Genomic DNA, 18,555 nt, shown 5'->3' with positions numbered 1-18,555 from the left:
GTTCACATTTGTTTACCCGGCTTTTAATATTTTTCAAATTTAAGCTCATCGAGACATCGGATTTGAAGATAGTTCAAAAGCAGCTTAACAATAAGACCATTAAAAATGATTATAACTTCTAATTTATCGATCGAATTGACATCGGATTAGGGTCAATTACAGTGGTTGAAGTTGATATACTGAAGATTCCTTCCAGTTGTTTTTATTCTTTCATTTTTTTTTAATTGAGGGAAAAGATCAAATAGCAAACTGAGAAAACTGATATTTGTTCCAATTGAATTGAAAATTTACCTACAAAGATGAAGGAAATCTCTCACCATGGTCCTGGATTATGTGTAAAATTCTATGATGAATTTGTTTATGCTGGTTATGGTCCATACATTGAACAATATAATTACAAAAGCGGCGAATTGATCAATCGTTGTAGAGTTTTCAGAAAGAACAAAGTTCATGGAATAAGCATAAGTTCTAATGGTTATATATTAGCTTATGGTGCAAGATCAGCTGCTGTTTGTAGCTTGAGTGATATTAGTGATAATGTTTCTATTCTTCAAGAAGAAAGGCTGTTGGCAGAATGGATCACTTGTGGTGAATTCAGTGCCGATGGTAATAAAGTATTCTTATTAACTTGCTATAATAAAGTTATTATATCTGATATTATTGGTACCATCATAGGTGTCAAAACTATCAAAGGCGAACGTTCGATTTTATATTCAGGTTCAATTAAACCTTTCAGTGACGAACTTGTGTATATTAGTGCAGGTACTGTCATGGGAGGTGTATTGGTTTGGAATTTATATGAAGAGTCCATTGTTCACAATTTAAAAGGCCATGAAGGCTCAATCTTTTATTCAACCATCAGCGATAATGGGAAATATCTAGCAAGTTGTTCAGATGATCGTTCCATTAGGTTATGGGATTTGAAGACTGGTGCTGAATTAACCATTGGGTGGGGCCATACCGCTAGAATTTGGAATTTGAAATTTTTCCAAGATGACAGGAAAATTATAAGTGTCTCTGAAGATTGTACTTGTCGTGTTTGGGACATTATTGTCGATGAAGATGGAAAATCTGTACTCCTTCAGCAAAGTAACATTTATGAAGTACATCAAATAAAGAATGTCTGGGGCGTTGATGTAAACAGCGACCACATGATAGCGGTTACATCAGGTAATGATGGTAGATTAAAAATTACTGACCTAATCCAAACTAGTAGAACTGGTAAAGAAACTGGTTCATTTTCCATTCAAAAAATTCAAGATGAATTAGATATCCCTTTTGAGAAAGGTGAAATTATTAAGGGCTTCCAATGGTTTTCGTTTGGTTTAATAGCAGTGACTTCATTTGGTAAAATTTTGAAATATGGTGATGTAAATAAAAAATGGACATTGGAATTAGAAGATAAAAGATTTTCTTCTTTTGTAATTGTTTCTGGAATTTCATCAAAAAATATCGCAATTTTCATGAACAATAAGGCTGATATTCTTTTATTGAGATTCGATGCTGTCGGTAATTTACAATTAAGTTCAGATTATAATATCAAAGGATTAAAAAAATCTACTAATTGTTTAGTTTCAATCTTTGATAGAAAATCAATCATTTTGCTTTTAGAATCACCAAATCCTAGAGATAGGTTAATCTTTTTGAAAATCGACAACTACAATTTAGATATATTACAGGAATTCAGATTTAATAGACCAGATAATTTTGTTACAACATGTATGGAAGCGTTTGAAGATTACATTTTACTGGGGTCAAGATTCAGTACGATAGGTATCTTCAACTTGAAGGGCAGCGATGTCGACCCATATTTAATAAGAAAATTAACGCCTGGTGATACTATTACATCTGTATCATTTGTAGAAATCGAAAAAAAGCTTCCAATATTTTCAGTGACAAACAGAGATGGTTATTTCAACTTCATAACAATCGATCTGAAAAGATCATCATGTAAACGGGTTCACTTTAGTGTCTTACATTCTAATAAGGTTTCAAAGGGTTTCCTTGAAGGTGCTTACATAGATGATAAAAATCAATATATTACCTATGGTTTTAAATCAAGTTTATTTTATATGTACAATGAAACTAATTGTTATGAAATTATGAGTGAACCTTGTGGCGGTGCTCATCGTCAATGGAATTTATTTCCCGATGGTCGTGGATTTGTTCTGGTCTACATAAAGGCATCCGATTTGCATTATAGAAAGATAAGAGAGCCCAGGTTCCCAGCGGTATTGAAAAATGGTCTACATGGAAGAGAAATAAGAGATATTTCAATTTTGAAGTCACAACCATATAAAAATGGTTATTTATTTTGTACTGCATCAGAAGATACAACTGTTAGATTATCGCATTTTGACCAAGATACTGGCGATATCACTAACTACTGGCTGCAAAGGAAACACGTATCTGGGTTGCAGAGATGTAAATTCATCAATCATCATTTAATGATATCATGTTCCGCAAGAGAAGAGTTATTCTTGTGGGATATTGATCAAGATAGTTCATCTCGTCCTTATATTAGCACAAGAGCTACTCTACCTACATCGAGTGATATTCCTGATTTAAGAATAATGGATTTTGATGTCAAGTTTTTATTAAACAGTGATAGTTTTCTATTAGCAACAGTTTACTCCGATTCCGTTATTAAAGTTTGGAGTTTTGACGAAGCAACAAACAAATTTGCCTTATTGATAGAAGGCCGTTATGAAACTTGTTGTCTATTAAATGTTAAATTAGAATCAGTTGCTAAACAATTATATTTAATTACGACACCGACCGATGGTCATGTAGTAGTGTACAATATTACTGATTATATTCCATATGAACTCGCTGATAATTTCCAATTTTTGTTAGAAAATTTCAATGAATGTAAGACTTTACCATTACCTAATTACATTACAAAATTTTTAGTCCATCAATCTGGTATCAAAACATTTTGTACTGACTCTGAGTCGTTACCAAGGACTATCAAGATTTTTACTGGTGGGGATGACAACGCAATTGCAATGAACATTTTAAAAGTTGATGCTGATTCCTTAGGTATCATCAGTAGTTCTTCATCTTTCATTGAAGATGCTGCCTCCTCCACCATCACTTCGATTAGTTTATTTGACAAGAATAGAAAACTGATGATGACATCAGTAGATCAGTTAGTAAAAGTATGGGATGTTACTGGTGATGATCTTGTCCCAATAGATAAAAGATACACCACAATTGCTGATACCGGTTCATTGGATGTTGTGACACTTGAAGATAGTAGTACATTGTCACTGATAGGTGGTGTAGGTATATCATTATGGAAATTAGCATTTTAAGGACTTTTTCCTGAATCAATACGTAATTCAATTCAATAATCAATAGACTTTTAATACGTTATATTATTTCACAAGAAAATAATCATTTTATTTTGACAAATCAAATCAAATCAATATATATATATATATATATTCTCACATTTTTGAATATAGAAAATGTCATTACATTTGTATTTACAGTACTAATAAATCATGTCAAACATCGAAAAGCTTGTTGACACAATTTGGGCTTTATGTATAAGTTTATTTATATATATTTTTATCTCATCTAAAATTTTGATCAATCTTTGATCGATAAAATATGTGGTATCTCTATAACTTTGTTAAGCTACTCTGATAATATGTCACCTGTTAATTTTTGCGTTACTTTACTTGCTATTCATTTTAAAAAATAAATATCTTTATCTGTGAGAAACTAACCTTGGCGTTGCTTGTGTTTCTTGTTCGACTTACAGTAAACGTATACCCTGCCTTTACGTCTCACTATGTAACAATCACTGCAAAATTTTTTAACAGCAGTTTTAACTTTAAAACCTCTTGTAAAAGCAGGAGTAATCAAATTACTAGAGTTCAAAAGGCTTCTAGCCATTGGAAATAAAGAAGCTCTTTGCAGTATACTACTAGCTCCAGCTAGTTGAGATCTACTCAATGAGCTACAAGCTCTAACAAACGGTATACCAAAAGATGCACGTAACATTTTAATTTCTCTTCTTAACTGTGCTCTTAACTTGAAATATCTCAATGGTCAATAAACAGAATTACACAAAATTAACAGCAGTAGATACCCAATCAAAATGTCAACAGAATTCCTATACTTAGATCAACCAATTGGCACCTTAACCTCTTCTCTAAACCAAGTTAAAGATCATATTCTTCCTATAAGTTATCTATAATTTTTCATCTTTAAATCTTCGATATATTTTTTTTAAAGCCTTAGAAGGAAAAAAAACATCAAGATTATAACAAAGGATAAAACCGTCAATAACAACAACAAAAGGTTCATCTCATCTCTCAGTTTGAAGGGTATTTAGAAAAAAGCCAGTGATTGTTTGATATATTTTTAAGTTATTAGTTGCTTATTTAGTGGTAATTAGGAGGGAGTTTGGTTAATAAGTGGTTGCTGTGGTAGTTTTAAGATTGGTAAAGATTTGTGATATTAGTTTGAGATGACTGGATCACAATTACCAAACGATAAAGGTATTGATCAACCTGCTAAGGGGATATTGAAGTCGGATAAAGGGAATAATGGCGGAGAGTTGACTTCTGATGGTGTTGTTACTGGGAGCATTAATTTACCATTGTTTCCTTTGACTAAGAGTGATGTCTTGGAAGGGAATAACACAACTTCAAGAATAAATACTATAAATTTACAAAACAAGATTAATCGTAGGGTATCATTTGCTCCAGATGTTACTTTGCACAGTTTTGATTTTGTTCCTGAACAGAATAGAAAACAACGTGAGCCTCGTAGGAAAGTTGTCAGTGAACCTGTGAATGAACCTATTGGAAATGACGATGGTAATAGTAGGGATGAAGCTTTAGTGACGTCTACTCAAAGGGAGGATAAAGTAACTGAGGGCGAGATAATAAATGGAGAGCAGAAAAAGAATGATGATATTGAGGACATTTTGAATGAAGATCTTGAGGACGATTCCATGGATATTACTCAACTATTTAATAAACATGGTTCAAAACAAACAGACGATCAATTTAATGAACCCAATGAACTCAGTAAACTCAATGAAACTATGGAATTGACAAAAATAATTGTACCGCTGAAAAGTAATACCGATGAGCAAAATGAAACTATGGAGATGACAGAAATTCAAGTCCCACAGATTGTTGACAGCTCTCAACCTATGGACGTCACTGAAATTTATCAAAAAACTCAAAGTATGGATATGTTAGAAAATAACGATGGTGAGACTTTAGAGTTCACAGAAATTAAAGTGCCAAAGCTCACTATTAAAAATGATAAAGATGGAAGGATCAAGCCTAAGAGAAGGAAGTTGAGTGTCGATGGATCATATAAAGCGTCTAATGAAGAATTACCAGAAAATACCGTAGAACCTGAAGATCAGGAAAATTTTGGATTAGAAATTTCCGATGATGAGATGGAATTGACTCAGATGGAAAGAATGTCTCCTATAAAACTTCGTAATTTAACAGGGACATCCACCCAAACTAATACTGAAAGTGATAAGGAAAAGGATAAAACCAATGACAAAGAACTTGTTATATCTCAAAAGACCTCTCCTTTTGTTGAAGGTACCAATGACAAAGAATTTCAGAGTTACTCAATCAAAGAATTCTTAAAAGAAATAAACATATCCTTTAAGATTGATAATGAAGTAGGAAATAGTGATGAAAGTACTTTGAATTTTACATTGATAGATCCTGCACAAATTACTGGGATTAGGATAAACCAATTGTATAACACTTACTATGTGGACATACCAATTCTTGAAATGAATACATTTATATCAAAAGAATTATTAAGAAGGATCAGTCAATCGAAAGTATTATTTGAAGATTTGGAAGAGCGTGTAATAAAAGAATCGCCACCTTTATTGTTTCGTGAATACTTTTCATCTGAGGCAGAGATCAAAAATATTGCAAAGTCTCAATTACAACTAGTTAAAAAATATTCTTCACTGGAAGCTAAAAAGGCATGGTACGAATGGAGAATACAGCATTTGGTAGGTATTAAGAATGTATTAATAGAAAATTTAAGTATATTAAAAGAAGAGTTCGAAAAAGTTAATACGGACTTAGAGAATATCCAGGAAATCAAAAATAAAGTAGAATCATTGAAAGATAGAATAAGACAAGAAATCAAACTAATAAGAGAATTACCTCCAGATTACTACCAGAATCATCCAAATCTGAAGGATAAACTTAGATTGGAACAATTAAAACAGGAGCTGGTCTCTCATTCAGTCAAAATAGGGCAGATAAAAGAATTACAAAATAAAAGGAATGATGTTTTAACTAAGATTAGTAAAACTAAAGAAAGCCTATCTCAAACGAAACTAGAATTAGAAAACTCAAATAGGGCTCAAAGACTGGACTCACATTTTTCAGAATTCGAATTGAATAGGTTAAAAAATAGATTTTCTATGTTTCAGACACTTTCCGGAATTGAATTTGTCAGTTTAAAGAAATCCACATTAATAGTAAAGTCTCCTATTGAGGAGTTCCCAGAAATAGTAATAGATCTTTCAAAGATTGGAAAGACAAAAGATATTAGGAAAGCGGTTAAGTTGACTTCTAGCAATGAAAATGAATTTTATCATTATTTCTTTACTCTACTACTTGCTAATGTTACTGTAAGAAATGGGGATAACTTCTTACATACACTTTCAGAACTAATTAAAGAATTGAATTCATCAAGATTATTATTAGCACAATACAAGTCATTGGAAATGTTATTTCCAGTTTCATTCGTTCAATCCAATGATAAGCTTAAAACTACAGCGATCGAGATTACTGACTATGACATTAGAACGAACTCAAAAGTAAAATTTTACTTATCAGTAAAAGACTTTATAAACCTGGGTTTGTATAACTTTGGAAAACTTTTTATATCTGTTAAGATTTTGAGAGGTGAAAGCATTTCAAAGGATGACCTTTTCATGAGAATTACGAAAAAGATTAATAAGCTAATACCCTGGATTAACGAGAACTCAATAAATATTGTGATATCGTAATGTGAATTCATTTCTTATGTTTCTGCATATTTCATGATACTAATGCTCCTATTGTGTATCCTGTAACGAATATTGGGCAATATTATATAATCTATACTAAATATTGGGTAATCTGTAATATTATATTTATAAACTTCTTTTTTCAATTAAGATGCATGTATTGTTTTTATATGTCTGATCTATATAATAGAAATGTCAAATCATTGACATTGATGCTTTTCCTTCAAATTATCCTTCGATTGCGTCCCTAAGGGCCTCCACCACGTTGATAATTGCTTCTGATGCAGGACTTTCTGGGTATTCATCGAGGAAACTTTCACCATCATCACAGCACTTCCCAATTCGAGGATCCAAAGGTACTGAACCCAGAAATGGGATGCTTAATTCCTCACAAAATGCTTTCCCACCTCCTGTTGTTGGCCTAAAAATTTGAGATTCACCTTTACAATTAGGACAAACAAACCCACTCATATTTTCTACCAATCCTAAAATCTTAATCCCAGCTTTTTTACAAAAGTCTATTTCTTTCCTAACATCAAGTAATGCTACTTCTTGGGGTGTTGTTACTATAAGAGCCCCATCAATACCCGAATCCTTCAAGAATTTGTTGATTGATATATGTTCATCCGAAGTCCCTGGGGGGGTATCAATTATTAAATAATCTAAATAATCCCAATTGACATCTTTTAAGAACTTCTTTATTAGTAAATTTTTTTTGGAACCTCTCCAGATAATTGCCGAGTCATCCTCTGGTAACATATATTGTATCGACATGGTTGCCAAATTATCAGCCACATATACTGGAGTCCAACCATAGCTTGATTCATGAACCAAGTCATTATTACACCCAAGCATTCTTGGCAATGAGGGACCACATATATCTAAATCCATAGCACCAATTTGAAGGTCTTCATCAGCAGATAGAGCCCAACTTAACATACTGGTAAATGTCGACTTCCCAACACCACCTTTACCAGAAAGGACTAAAAGTTTGTGTTGAATTTTTGATAAATTTTCATTAATAGCAGGAATATCAGGATCTGGACCCTTTGGCAAACTTTCACAAATCTCTTTATTAGCACATCCCAGACAAGCATCACTCTGACCTGCGTTTTCTGATTCTGGACCTGGACAATGTTCAGGCTCAGGTTGTTGCAACTCATACTCTGGAGGCAAAATCTGTTCTGAAGAAGAAACATTCAACTCAGAAACTAGTCCTGTGGTCATATTATAAATTCAGATATGTAATTTATCTTCGACTTGATTATTACCTTTAATTAAAATTACTTGAACAATTTTATATTGAATTATCAAAGGATAATATTATCCAAGCTAACTAGAAATATTAGACCACTTAAAACGCACTCAACTTTTCCAGATTGTAATTTACTTAAACTACAACTGTTGAATTGCCATTACGACATCAACAAAGTTTCGAGATGAGATGTTTAAAGCTTGATTTGTAATAAAGTTCTTATAGAGACATATGACATTTTAATATATCGAATATCACGTGATAACCAAGATTAAATCATATCTGACTTATATTGATTATTGATTCGATGGGCATGAATCAACTTAAAATAATCAATTAGATCGTTTTATGTCTAATGAATGATAACCTTTAGATTCACGACAGATGATATGATGATTTTAACTATATTAAACAGCCATTCCTTTTTCTTTTCACCTTTTACAATAGTTAAGTAACGTCCAGCAGCAACGGTAATGGTTGAAACGTCATCGAAGGTCACTGGAACCTGACAAAAGACTGAAAGAAATGGAAGCCAAATGAAGACTGTTGATATTGTTAATGATGGATCAACATATTTCTGGTCTGGGTTATGTATTTCTAGAGCTAATTGATTAATTCTGATTTCTACTAATCATCTGTTGATATATGAAACACGCAACGCGATAAAGGTGATGAGATAGATGATGAATAGACAGTATTCTAAGAGAAAGATGAGGATTAAAGTGTTGGTAATATAGTTGATACATGTTAATTTTGTTGCTAATTATATTTCAATCTGTAATGGATCCTATGGTTTTATCCTTAATCCTTTTTATATTTTGAAGGCATCACTTTATTAAGAACTACTAGAGAAATTATCACTGTTCGAATCGAAGCTTAATATATCTTATATACAAATTAAGTTTAATTAAATATACTGAAGTTTGAGATTGTATTTAATTGATATATTGTGGAACTGGACTATAGAATAGGTCTCACTGTTGAATTGGTAAATTCTTTTTATATTTGTTCATGATGGAATTTATCTGTTGTGTTCCAGGAAGACAAAATCTACCTAATTATGTAGCAGAAAATGATGAGGAAACAATTGTATTTTGTAAGAGTACAGTTGATGATAATCTATTATTACCTAGCAATGAGGAATCATTGTCAAGTTTCCAGTTTCAAGAAATAGTTTTGAGTGAGGGTTCCGATATTTTTAATGGTTTGAACATTAATATCAATAGTTTAAGGTTATTTAAAACAAATCTATCTAAAAATAGATCAGAAGCTGAAAGAAGTAAATTAGCATTATGGTATGAGTTCGTTAAATTTGTCACTTGCAATAAGGTCAGAATATTAGCTTTAGAAGGCTTAACAAAATTTACAAGATGGATTGTAAATATTAGGGAGGCAGGTTTATGGAAATTTGTTATGGAGTTTGAATCTGAAGGTATAATTGAAAAGCTAACAGAAATTGAATTCAATAAAGTCTTAAATGGTGAAGTTGACCTTTTCCAATTAAGCAATCAATTGTTCAAGTATTATTCTGCAGCTAATGATGAAATACACAATTTGGAAAGAGCCAATGAGGTGCTATCCCATGAATTGAAAGAAATGCATGAGAACCAATCAATTCTTGATAGACTGATAAAGGAAAGAGATACTAAAACCAGAGATGTAGTATTAGGACTTTTAAATGAAAAGAAGAAGAAAATATCCGAATTAACTGAGAAATTAATGAGTATTGAAACTAAATATGGTGAGGATAATGGAGGCGAAGACAGTAAATTAATTAATAAAAATGTTACAAATGCAGTATCTTCATTGAATTCACCAGGGAAACGAAGACAAAATAACAGAGAGACAAATGAACCAGATAAAGTGAAAAGAAGATTGAAGTTCCCAATCAAGGAAGAAGAAGAGAAAGTTGGTGATGGTGACGATGATTTTGAAGACTTCCAATTTTTTGGTATCAACAAGAAAACTTCATCGCCTGCAAAGAATGCCAAGAAATACGAATCGGAATTGAATATCCAGTTAGAGGATACGCCAAGAATAAAATATGAGGCGGGAGATGACCCTTTCATCGATGATGAAGTTGTTTCTAAAAACAACAATAAAGTGATGACAGAATCGGAAACCAACACAGAAGCTGAAATTGAAATTGAAATACCAACTCAGATTAATGCTAATCCAGAAAAACAAAAACAAACGCAAACGCAAACGCAAACGCAAACGGATACAGACACAGATACAGATACAGATACAGATACAGATACTGGAATATGTACAAGTCAGAAGGCAGGAAATGAAGGTGTGGCTCCAGATGAAATAAATTCGGAATCTTCAACGGAAGAAGAATTAGACCCACATTAAAAACACTGCCAAGACTACCCTTATTAGTCCCCAAGCAATATGCACCATTGACGGCTCTCATAGCATCCAAATAGTAACACAATATCAAGTAAACCTCTTCTACATTTCAACAAAATTGGTTGCCTAATCCATTAGTGGAAGCAACCCACAGCAAATATAAAAACACAACAACAACAACAACAACATTAAAAATAGATATAGAATTGTACATTACAAAGAAACCACACCAAACAAACCCTAAACTGAACTACAATTGATGCATAAATCTACCTCAACTGCACTCCCAACCTCCAAACCCATCAAACAATCAAACAATCGAAGTTTCCCTCTTCTTGTAGCATCAACTCTTTACTGTCCTGTGCGTGCGTACTCTTATCTCGACAAAAGTTCCAAGGCGAAGCCTTTAGAAATTTTCCAGATATCGATCAATTTGAATATATTTCCATTATCGTAACTGTTATAATATAATAAAAACAGTTTTGAAGGTACAACTGTTATGGTAAATACCTGATGTTTCACTGGTTATTGGTTGCCACTGTACATTTCTTAGCAAGATCACTAGTCAAGTTCATTATTATTTAGGTTTCCATACCTGTTGTAACGTCACTGATCTTTGATATTTGGGTTACAATTTTTTTGTTGGTAACAAGATAGAAAAAAATAATAATAAAAAAAAATTATTGATTCTTATTCAGGTATTTTTTTTTAATATTTGAGCTAGGAGGCCCCAATTTATTTCTGACAGATTCAAGATCTCCATATACAGTGGTATTTGTGGTTAGACCTAGAGATTAGTTACCGCTGAATATATTGAGTTTTGTTTGAATTATAATCAACCAGGAAAGATTCAGGGAAGAAAGAAAAGAAAATTTTTTTTTCTTAGAATAGAAATAAAATATAATAAATTATTTGGTTTGCTATTGCTGGTATATTCAGTTTAAGCAGATTTCGTCGTTCATTTTCCATTCTACAGCTTTTTTTCTTCAAAATACTTTAGTTCATCGAGTTGGAGATAATTGTTGCTCTATCTAAAAGCCCTTTTCTATCCAGAACTATTGATCTATTTCGAGAACACCCGTATATACAAGTACTAAGAATATCAGGAGTTTACTCAGTTTGATCTAATATTATACCAGATATTAAAATTTTTTAGAAAAAGATATTTAAAAGAGCAAGACATTTCGTGATTATTTTTTTTGGAATTTAAACCTTAACTGAATTCTAGCCATTATTATAAACATTTTCAGTTCATTCACTCATATTTCATTTAAGCAATTAGTCTTTGATACCCATAGTGACTATTTGCGATTTATTGATTCAGTTTACTTAGATCGTTTCTTTTTGTCATTTCATCTTATTATTGTTTTTTTTATTTTTCATTCATCAATCTTACATTAGATTACAATTTTGACTATTTCATTTGCATATAATCACCAATCCATCCATCTATTTAAAGAAACTATAATCCAATTAACATATCATCAATCATCATCAATTTTTATTTTTAGCAATGTATCCATACGAAAAGAATAATACTCATATTCTAAATGCTGATTTAGTAAATCAACAATACTTATATTCTAGCAACGAGCGAACCCCTACTCCAGGTTTTGAGACACAACAGATGTACAATGACTTAAACAATATGTCATATTCAAATAATGGGCTTCAACCTATGAATGGTACTATGTTACAACAAATGAATAGTCAAACTTCCTCGGATGAAGCTTCCCCAGAAAATTGGTCTGGTTATCCATTCCAAGAAAATAATTTGAATCATCAACAAATGTATTCAACTATGCAACAAACACCTACTGGCCATCTTTATGGAAGCTTTTCTGGAAATGGCCATTACTACACAGATGAGAGATCTATTAGTTCAGAGCAAGATCAGATTGCAGAATCCCCATATCTAGTGGCGGCGGCAGCAGCAGCAGCTATCTCAAAAACTGAAAACAATTTACCATTACAAAATTCATTCGAATCTCCGGTCAATTTCACTAGTGCCCCAAGTAGAACTGTTTATTTAGGTAATATACCCACAACGTTAACAGTCAAAGAACTATTAGATCATGTTCGTAGTGGTGTAGTTGAAGATGTTAAGATTTTACCTGAAAAAATGTGTGCTTTCATTTCATTTGTAGATGATAGCTCTGCATTACTATTCCATTCTGATGCAATTTTAAAACGTCTAAATATCGAGGGTAGAGATATCAAGATTGGTTGGGGTAAACCAACCAAAATAGATCCAATTGTCGCAAATGGTATTACTACAGATGGTGCTACAAGAAATGTATATATCGGTCAGTTATACACTGATGCTGAAGTTGCGGAAAGTTTAAATATTCCAAAAGAATCAGAAATTGTCACTGAAGAGAGATTAATTGCCGATTTAGAAATATATGGTGATATAGATTCTGTTAAAATTGTTAAAGAAAAAGGTATTGCATTTATACATTTTGCATCTATTTTAAGCGCCATTAAAGTTGTTAATAATTTAGCTGCTTCAAATAGGTATTACCAAAATAGGAAGATTTTTTATGGAAAAGATAGATGTGCATTTATTACCAAGACTCAACAACATAACGCTGCACAATTTTTAGGTGTCCAACCTGGCTTAGCATATTCTGGCCAATTTTCTGATAGAGAATTTATTTCTAATGCATTGTTACAACAATCAGCAGCAGCAGCAGCTATTGCAACTTCAGCTGGTGGTCCTAATAATCTTGGGAACCGTACGGTTTATTTAGGAAATTTACCAAAAGGTATTAAAATTGAAGAAATCTGTAATACGGTTCGTAGTGGATTATTACAAAGTGTGAAATTATTATCTGATCGTCATGTTTGTTTTGTAACATTTATTGATCCAACAGCGGCAGCGCAATTCTATGCAATGAGTTCATTACATGGATTGATTTTGCAAAGAAAGCGTTGTAAAGTTGGATGGGGTAAACATTCAGGACCATTGCCTAACCTTATCGCATTAGCAGTCAGTAATGGAGCATCCAGAAACGTTTACATTGGTAATATAGATTTTGAAGAAGATTCCAAGAGAAATGAAAGAGTATTTACAGAAGATAATTTAAGGAAATTATTTCAAGAGTATGGAGAAGTCGAACAAATTAACTTTTTACCGTCTAAGAATTGTTGTTTCATTAATTATACAAATATAAGTAATGCAATTTCTGCAATTGATAAAATTAAATCGAATCCATATTTTAAAGATTTAAAAATAAATTTTGGTAAAGACAGATGTGGTAATATCCCTCACCAATTGCATTAGAAACCCACAAGGAATAAATCATGTTTATTTTATTTCAATTATTTTATTTTATTATTCTATTTTATCCTATTTTATCCTATTCTATTCTAATCTATGTGTATTGAATTATTCAAATGACCATGAAGTTAGTGTGTTTTATAATAAGCAACCAAGATAAATTCAATTTTTTTTTAAAAAAAAGACCAAAATTCGAAATTCAAACTTCCCAATAAGAAGAAGAGAAAGATTCCAACAGAAGATCTTTTGTTGATCTTTTTTTACCAAATATATAAACATAGTTATTCACCCATAATACGTGTATCAATTCAATTAAGAAAATTGTAATATTTTATAGATATATTGTGTTTTATATATTACTACTGTCTTTTACATATTTAATAGTACTATCTATATATGTTAAGAATGAGGCACTGTATTATCTAGTCACGTGATACCAAACAAAAACAATACAATCCAATCCGGACAAAGACCATGGTTTCCTAGAATGCCCGAAAAGTCACATGACCATTTTTTTTTATTTTTATCATTGTTTCAGCAAGTAGAGAAAACCCGCAAGACTAAACTGGAACGAACCAAGACTCCTTTCTCAGTGCATCATTTTTCACCATCCCTCCTCCCATTTCCCTCCCCCAATGCATTTTTACCCTAAACCAAGTCTTTCACCTCCCTCTCAACTCCCATATCCTATGCTGTCACCCACCCCCCCTCTCACAAGAACGAAATGAACTACTATCCAGCCAATTATCCAGCCAAATAACAGTACAACAGACACGAATCAAAGAAACCTAATCAACTAACTAACCTACAACGACAAATTAAGTGAATCAAGATTAACAAAAGAGGTATATGATCGTTCAACAATTGCATCAATCTGTAATCGTAACCTATAAGCTGTGTGTGCTTTAACAAATCAACTTAAAAATTTGGCATATTGCCTTCTTTCTTCTTCAAGTAGTGCATTGCATTAATCACATCCTTGTCGTCGTATTTCATTCAAATCAAATCAAATCAAACCAAACCAAATCAAGTCAAATCAACTTATACCGAATTCGAATAAGCAAGGGATATATAATGACGATAAAGAGGGATGGATGATTTTGGTTACAAGTGAAAGTGAAATTGTATAATGCCCCATTAAGAGTTTGTTCTGTTTTATTATCAATTTCTTTGGCAAGAAGGAGTTGTTAAGTAGAAATTTAAGTGCAAACTCAAATTCTCTAGACTCTAATATCTCGCATATTCAAGTAATCATATTTCATCTCATCTCATTTACTTCAATCAATTGAGAACTTATTCCCTTCCTATGATTTTTCAGTTGTAAATTTGTGAAAAATCGTAATGTTTAATTAAATTACTGTCTCTTACTCTCTCTATCTCACTCTCTCTCTTATACAATTCATATTTATATAGATATGTTTATTCAATTTATTCAATTGTAGATGAGATTTTTGTTTGGTTGGATTGAATTGTAGTAAAATTTAGTAATTTGGTTCTTATCTTGTTTGCTTGCTTTACTTTGCTTGTTGTGAATTAAAATTAAAATTAAAATTAAAATTAAAATTAAAATTAAAATTATCCTTGTTTTCTCTTCCTTCATTCCTTTTTTCTTTTATAGGTTGTTGCTTCTTGTTAAGTTCACACTGAGTGGTTCTTATTGACCGATTCATTCGAGTGGTTCCTTCGTTTTACAATTATTTGCTTTTATGGGGTGTGTGGCCTGATCCCAAATTACATATTAAATTTAAACTATCTAGTTCAATTCAAAATTTAATTGTTCTTTATATTGTTTTTTTTGTTCATCTTGATTCAATTAGTTTATATCTCTGTTGACTATATATATTAAATTGTATTAATTTCACCTAGACTTTGGGTTGTTTTATCATTTTATTGGTCGGTTCACTTTTTGTTAGGTTTGTCTTTGTTTTACTTCATTATTATTACTATATTGTCATAATTCTTGGCTAGAAGGGGCTTGATACTCGTGTTGATAAGTTCTAGTTATATTATTGCTGCTGGTAAGATAATAATAACATATATATACATATATATTTGCATATTGGAATTATAAATTAGCATAAGAAAAAGATTTTTGATAACACAATTACATAAAAATAGAAGATGTTCAAGATTTTATATGATCATCCATCAAGGAAGTTTAATCAACTAAATATTGCAGGTGATTTCACAGGTTGGAAAATTACACCTATGAAAAAGGATCCTAAGAACCAAGACAGATGGGAAATTCAGATTAATGAAGCCGATCTACCTCAGGGGATTAATAAAGTACATTTTAAATTCATCGACGATAATGGAAATTGGTTCACAGATGAGGAATATCCAAAAGAAGTCGATGAACATGATAATGAAAATAACGTTAAAATGTTAATTAAAGAGAAAGAGAAGGAATCAGGAAATAACTCAATCTCAAATGAAGGTGATACCGTGATTGATGAAGAATTAGACGATGAGGGTCCTGTATCCCCTGCACCTTCTTTAAATGCAAATAATACCACTAGTACTAATTATAATGACGATGATGGAAATGATACCGAAATTCAAAAAAATGTATTGGAAAAAGAGTCGGTGCAAGATGATGATGATTCAAATAATTCAAAGAACTTAGAAGACAGTCCAGATATCGATGAAAGTACTGCAACTCCTCCTGCTTCTTCCGATTCGAATGCTGTCATAAAAAATGAAGAAACGGACGCTTATAGAGGAATACTTGCTACAATTATAGCATTCTTCGCAAGATTATTCAGTGCACCATTTGGTTAATCAATTAAAGTTTCTCAACTCATTAGAGATATTTTGACCCTACTTTATATATTCAACCACTCTATAGATTCCAAAGAGCTATCCTTTTTTTTTAATATTATAAAAAGATTTCTCATACTTCATTTTTAAATTATCGTTTATCAATATAACAATATATTATTATAGTATTATATAATTAATCTTATGATATTTAATTTTTATTCACTGTAAAAGAAGTCGGTTAACACTTAAAAAGATATTTGCATTTAATGTATATATATATAAAGTTAAATAAGTACGTAATATTTAGTTTACATTACCTATCAGTCGAATGGGATAAAAGAAACTTTAGGTTTCGTGATACTTTCTCCAGGAAGAAACCTAATATGATTAGAATTGAACAATGCATTTAGTAGATTGGTTGACCGTTGTCCAATTCCAACCAGTGCCAAGCACCAGCCTTAGCTTCAGCTTCTCTCTTGTAGATTGGTTGACCGTTGTCCAATTCCAACCAGTGCCAAGCATCAGCCTTAGCTTCAGCCTTAGCTTCTCTCTTGTAGATTGGTTGACCGTTGTCTAATTCCAACCAGTGCCAAGCGTCAGCCTTAGCTTCGGCCTTAGCTTCTCTCTTGTAAATTGGTTGACCGTTGTCCAATTCCAACCAGTGCCATGGCTTAGCTTCAGCATTAGCTTCTCTCTTGTAGATTGGTTGACCATTGTCCAATTCCAACCAGTGCCAAGCATCAGCCTTAGCTTCTCTCTTGGTGTTAGAGTTAGAGTTAGCGTTAGCTTCAGCGTAAGCAGCCTTTAAGATAGTGCTGTTGACGAACAAAATACCATTGTTGGTAGAGTTAGAGAATTGCAACATAGCAACATCGTTAGATTGTTCCAAGTCTAAGTAGCCGATGACAGCTTCAGCTGGAATTTGAACAGAAGAGGCGTCAGTGGTGTTAGTAGCATCCTTAGCGACTGGAGCAGCTAAAGCAGTAGAAGCCAAAGCGACAGCGGATAAAACATTAGTTAACTTCATTTTTGATTTTTGTAGAATATATTTGTATGTTTTTTTTAGTCTTAAGATTATATTCTTAGAACTTGTTGTTTTTGTTGATGGTTTTTTATTATAAATAGATATAATAAAAGAAATAATCGAAACAAATTTAAAACAATATTCGAAATAACCCACATATTTATATGCCAAAAATTCTGATCAAATTGTATATTAGTTGTCATTCAATTAACTCAAAATAAAATTCTTTTGTCGAATGATAATTAATGTAATAACTTAAGTTAGGTTAGGTCAATTAAAACTTCCTGATCTAGTAAAAACAATATAATAGTACCAACTTCTTATTATTAAATTACGCCAAATTAATAAACCTCATTAGCTTTCATTCAATCCCAATTTAGGCAATTTTGGGTTTTACCTGTTTCTGGTAACCTTGAATATCAAACATTCATCAATTAAATTGACGAATAAATGAATGGAACAGTTGTTCAAAGCATTTTTATTAGTGGCTTCCAAAAATAAATTACAGACCTAACCTAATTATTTCCAATTATAATCGTACCTTCTACGATTTACCCATACCAATCAATATAATATATCAACTTATAATACCTAATAAGGCAAAGTAATTAACAAGCACCCAAGATAATATTTTTAAAAATAATTTCTCATGACTCTTGTAATTAATTGATCCAAGAAAAAACATTACGTTTATCCCAATACCTCACCAACCCCTTCTTATGAGTTTCTCTGATCTCTCTCATATCCTCATATCCTCATAATATCCACCTATTCATACCATTTCTTATTAACAAATTAGCCTGTCCTCTGACACTTGCCCATTATTCCATAATGCATATATTTATTTT

At 31.9% G+C, this 18,555-nt stretch overlaps 8 protein-coding genes across 8 annotated transcripts; 5 read left to right on the top strand and 3 right to left on the bottom strand.

Annotated features, from left to right (window-relative positions):
• Positions 1-299: 299 nt before the first annotated feature.
• On the top strand, positions 300-3,317 carry RTT10 (tRNA (34-2'-O)-methyltransferase regulator RTT10; the record flags this gene model as incomplete). The annotated part of the gene is made up of 1 exon (XM_001647235.1): positions 300-3,317. The coding sequence occupies one exon, from the start codon at positions 300-302 to the stop codon at positions 3,315-3,317; it is 3,018 nt and encodes a 1,005-aa protein (XP_001647285.1).
• A 415-nt stretch (positions 3,318-3,732) lies between these two features.
• RTC6 (mitochondrial 54S ribosomal protein bL36m) lies at positions 3,733-4,014 on the bottom strand (the record flags this gene model as incomplete). The annotated part of the gene is made up of 1 exon (XM_001647234.1): positions 3,733-4,014. The coding sequence occupies one exon, from the start codon at positions 4,012-4,014 to the stop codon at positions 3,733-3,735; it is 282 nt and encodes a 93-aa protein (XP_001647284.1).
• Positions 4,015-4,483: 469 nt separating this feature from the next.
• Positions 4,484-7,027, top strand: SPC105 (kinetochore-microtubule binding complex subunit SPC105; the record flags this gene model as incomplete). The annotated part of the gene is made up of 1 exon (XM_001647233.1): positions 4,484-7,027. The coding sequence occupies one exon, from the start codon at positions 4,484-4,486 to the stop codon at positions 7,025-7,027; it is 2,544 nt and encodes an 847-aa protein (XP_001647283.1).
• A 228-nt stretch (positions 7,028-7,255) lies between these two features.
• NBP35 (Fe-S cluster-binding ATPase) lies at positions 7,256-8,254 on the bottom strand (the record flags this gene model as incomplete). The annotated part of the gene is made up of 1 exon (XM_001647232.1): positions 7,256-8,254. The coding sequence occupies one exon, from the start codon at positions 8,252-8,254 to the stop codon at positions 7,256-7,258; it is 999 nt and encodes a 332-aa protein (XP_001647282.1).
• A 1,039-nt stretch (positions 8,255-9,293) lies between these two features.
• Positions 9,294-10,640, top strand: LIF1 (Lif1p; the record flags this gene model as incomplete). The annotated part of the gene is made up of 1 exon (XM_001647231.1): positions 9,294-10,640. The coding sequence occupies one exon, from the start codon at positions 9,294-9,296 to the stop codon at positions 10,638-10,640; it is 1,347 nt and encodes a 448-aa protein (XP_001647281.1).
• A 1,510-nt stretch (positions 10,641-12,150) lies between these two features.
• On the top strand, positions 12,151-13,923 carry MRN1 (Mrn1p; the record flags this gene model as incomplete). Its single annotated transcript, XM_001647230.1, has 1 exon — positions 12,151-13,923. One exon carries the CDS (start codon positions 12,151-12,153, stop codon positions 13,921-13,923), a length of 1,773 nt encoding a protein of 590 aa, XP_001647280.1.
• Positions 13,924-16,041: 2,118 nt separating this feature from the next.
• UIP4 (Uip4p) lies at positions 16,042-16,701 on the top strand (the record flags this gene model as incomplete). The annotated part of the gene is made up of 1 exon (XM_001647229.1): positions 16,042-16,701. The coding sequence occupies one exon, from the start codon at positions 16,042-16,044 to the stop codon at positions 16,699-16,701; it is 660 nt and encodes a 219-aa protein (XP_001647279.1).
• Positions 16,702-17,089: 388 nt separating this feature from the next.
• Positions 17,090-17,710, bottom strand: MF(ALPHA)1 (Mf(Alpha)1p; the record flags this gene model as incomplete). The annotated part of the gene is made up of 1 exon (XM_001647228.1): positions 17,090-17,710. The coding sequence occupies one exon, from the start codon at positions 17,708-17,710 to the stop codon at positions 17,090-17,092; it is 621 nt and encodes a 206-aa protein (XP_001647278.1).
• Between the last annotated feature and the right edge of the window lie 845 nt (positions 17,711-18,555).

This window comes from Vanderwaltozyma polyspora, genomic scaffold (assembly GCF_000150035.1).
Source record: "Vanderwaltozyma polyspora DSM 70294 KpolScaffold1002 genomic scaffold, whole genome shotgun sequence".
NCBI classification, from domain to species: Eukaryota; Fungi; Ascomycota; class Saccharomycetes; order Saccharomycetales; family Saccharomycetaceae; genus Vanderwaltozyma; species Vanderwaltozyma polyspora.
Note: the sequence above shows the minus strand (reverse complement) of the source record. Positions and strands in the feature narration are given on the sequence as shown.